Source organism: Myotis davidii, unplaced genomic scaffold (assembly GCF_000327345.1).
Source record: "Myotis davidii unplaced genomic scaffold, ASM32734v1 scaffold46, whole genome shotgun sequence".
Classification (NCBI taxonomy): Eukaryota; Metazoa; Chordata; class Mammalia; order Chiroptera; family Vespertilionidae; genus Myotis; species Myotis davidii.
Window position 1 is genome coordinate 3,130,856 of NW_006383006.1, and position 2,165 is coordinate 3,133,020.

Sequence of the window (2,165 nt, forward strand, 5' to 3'; positions counted from 1 at the left end):
GGTACTAATAACTCTTCTTGTCCAGAATATTCCATAGGAAACTAATGAAAAAAATGGACAAATTAAAATGTGTAAAAGATTTTTAAAGTTAATGATATACTTTATTAGGTTATAAAAACTTGAGGGGAATTTTTGTATTCTTGGAATGCTTTAAAAAATTCTAATACTATACTATATTTTTGCTGTTTTATATTTTTACTAATTTATTATTGCTTCTATTTTGCTTTTATTATTTTTAATCAAATCTATTGGAGTTTTTTCTCCTATGTGATTTGATTTTTAGTTAATACTTGCTATATTCCTAAATTCATTAATTTTAGGAATCAGCATTTTTTAAAAAGCATATAAAATCTCTGATCTTATAATGGAGAAAACATTAAAAGTAGAAAAAGATTCAGATTAGGAATCAAAAGATGTAGTCTTGGCCTTGTTGTCAGCTATAAAGAGCATGTCATTTACATTCTTTGAGTCTCAAATTCGTGATTTGTAAAATGAAGGTAATCTATATGATTTCGATAATTCCTTTTAGCACTAAAATTCTAGGGGATACTGTTTTTGGTGAAAAAAATAAAATTACAAGGTGCTTTACAGATATAAAAAGGATTAAGTCTGTGGGAAATGAATTCATTTAACAAAAAGTCATTCTCTGGCTAATTTGTAGAATTCATCAATTCTGTTAGACAAAGGGTTACTGTCTTTTCAATAACCTTCTTGTAGATATCATTGGACTTTTTACACATGTTACAGTATTGAAAATCAGTGGTGACATATGGCCAGATATTGTAAGCCTTCTTGAGGCAATGGGAATTAGATGCTATTAACACCAATGAAGTTCCTGTTAATTTAAGTATTTTTTCTCCATTTGGTAGTTTATTGAGATACAAAATGGAAACCTGATCGTGTGGGCATTTTACCACTCATTCCTGATACATATTACTGTTTTGTCATTTAATTTATAAAGACATTTTTAAGTATTTTGTTTTTCAGTTTTCACTTTGTTCTTTCATAAATAACAAAGACAAAACTGAGGAAGATCTTGAAAGAAAAGCTATTATTCATTGATGGCCACTGCACATTCAATGCCATCTGCCTTGTTTTCTGGATTAGAAACACATGCTAATTTAATAGAAGGGCCTTGTGAGTATGTGTATGTATATGTATGTATGTGTGCAAAAGAAAGAGAAGGGCTGTGTTCTTTAGATCTCTTCATTTTTCTTCCTCTTTCTTTCAGCATATAGACTTTTGTTCAGTTTTAGGAACATGTCTAACAATTTTCAGTCCCTCTCTCATGGACTTAATTTAATGCAATGTTCTGTCTATAAGTGCTCCTGGTGGGAAGAGATTTAAATAGAAAGCAATTAATTGTTTTACTTTTTTTTTCATTGTTTGTTTTAGGCGAGCGTTATGTACCTGGAGTGGGAAATGTGACCAAAGAAGAGGTCACAATGAGAGAAATTATTCACTTGCTTTGTATTGAACCCATGCCACACAGTGCCATTGCGAAAAATTTACCTGAGAACGTAAGACCAGTTTTGGTTTTTACTTCATTCACCTCAAGATGGGATGGATAGTTTATTTCTTTTTATCTAATTGGAAACTACTTCAAAGTTTTAGGAAAATTTGGTTAGCAAATTCTTCTGATGTAAAACCATCACCATTCATTCTTTTTCTAAAAATATTTTTAATTGATTTTTTACAGAGAGGAAGGGAGAGGGATAGAGAGTTAGAAACATCGATGAGAGAGAAACATCAATCAGCTGCCTCCTGCACACCTCCCACTGGGGATGTGCCCGCAATCAAGATATGTGCCCTTGACCGGAATCAAACCTGGGACCTTTCAGGCCGATGCTCTATCCAGTGAGCCAAACCGGTTAGGGCACCATTCATTCTTTAGTGGTATAAATTTTAAGTCTGGGCTTTGGGGCATTAGGAAACATTTTAGAAACATTCTGGCTATTTAGGAGACATTTTAGAGCAAGAAACTCCTTGACCTTTTGTTTACTTTAAAATAAGACTTTTTCAGAGGAAAGGTGGGGGGGGGGCTACCTAAAATATTGAGATTATTTGGGTGGGTGTTAGTTTGAGTCTTCTGAGAAGCAGATGTCAAGACAAAACATTTAAGATTTTATTAGGAACAATGCCTAGGAGAGAAAATGGTGAGGAGA

At 32.7% G+C, this 2,165-nt stretch overlaps 1 protein-coding gene across 4 annotated transcripts in view; it reads left to right on the forward strand.

The window, feature by feature from the left end:
• UBR1 (ubiquitin protein ligase E3 component n-recognin 1) overlaps positions 1-2,165 on the forward strand; it is a 148,438-nt gene that overhangs the window by 68,267 nt on the left and 78,006 nt on the right. For all 4 annotated transcript variants that reach the window (XR_001512198.1, XM_006778036.2, XM_006778037.2 and 1 more), the window contains exon 21: positions 1,396-1,520. Coding sequence is in view for 3 of the 4 variants with exons in the window: in XM_006778036.2 (XP_006778099.1) it covers positions 1,396-1,520 (125 nt within the window). In the remaining variant the exon portion in view is untranslated. The remainder of the gene's footprint in view (positions 1-1,395; positions 1,521-2,165) is intronic.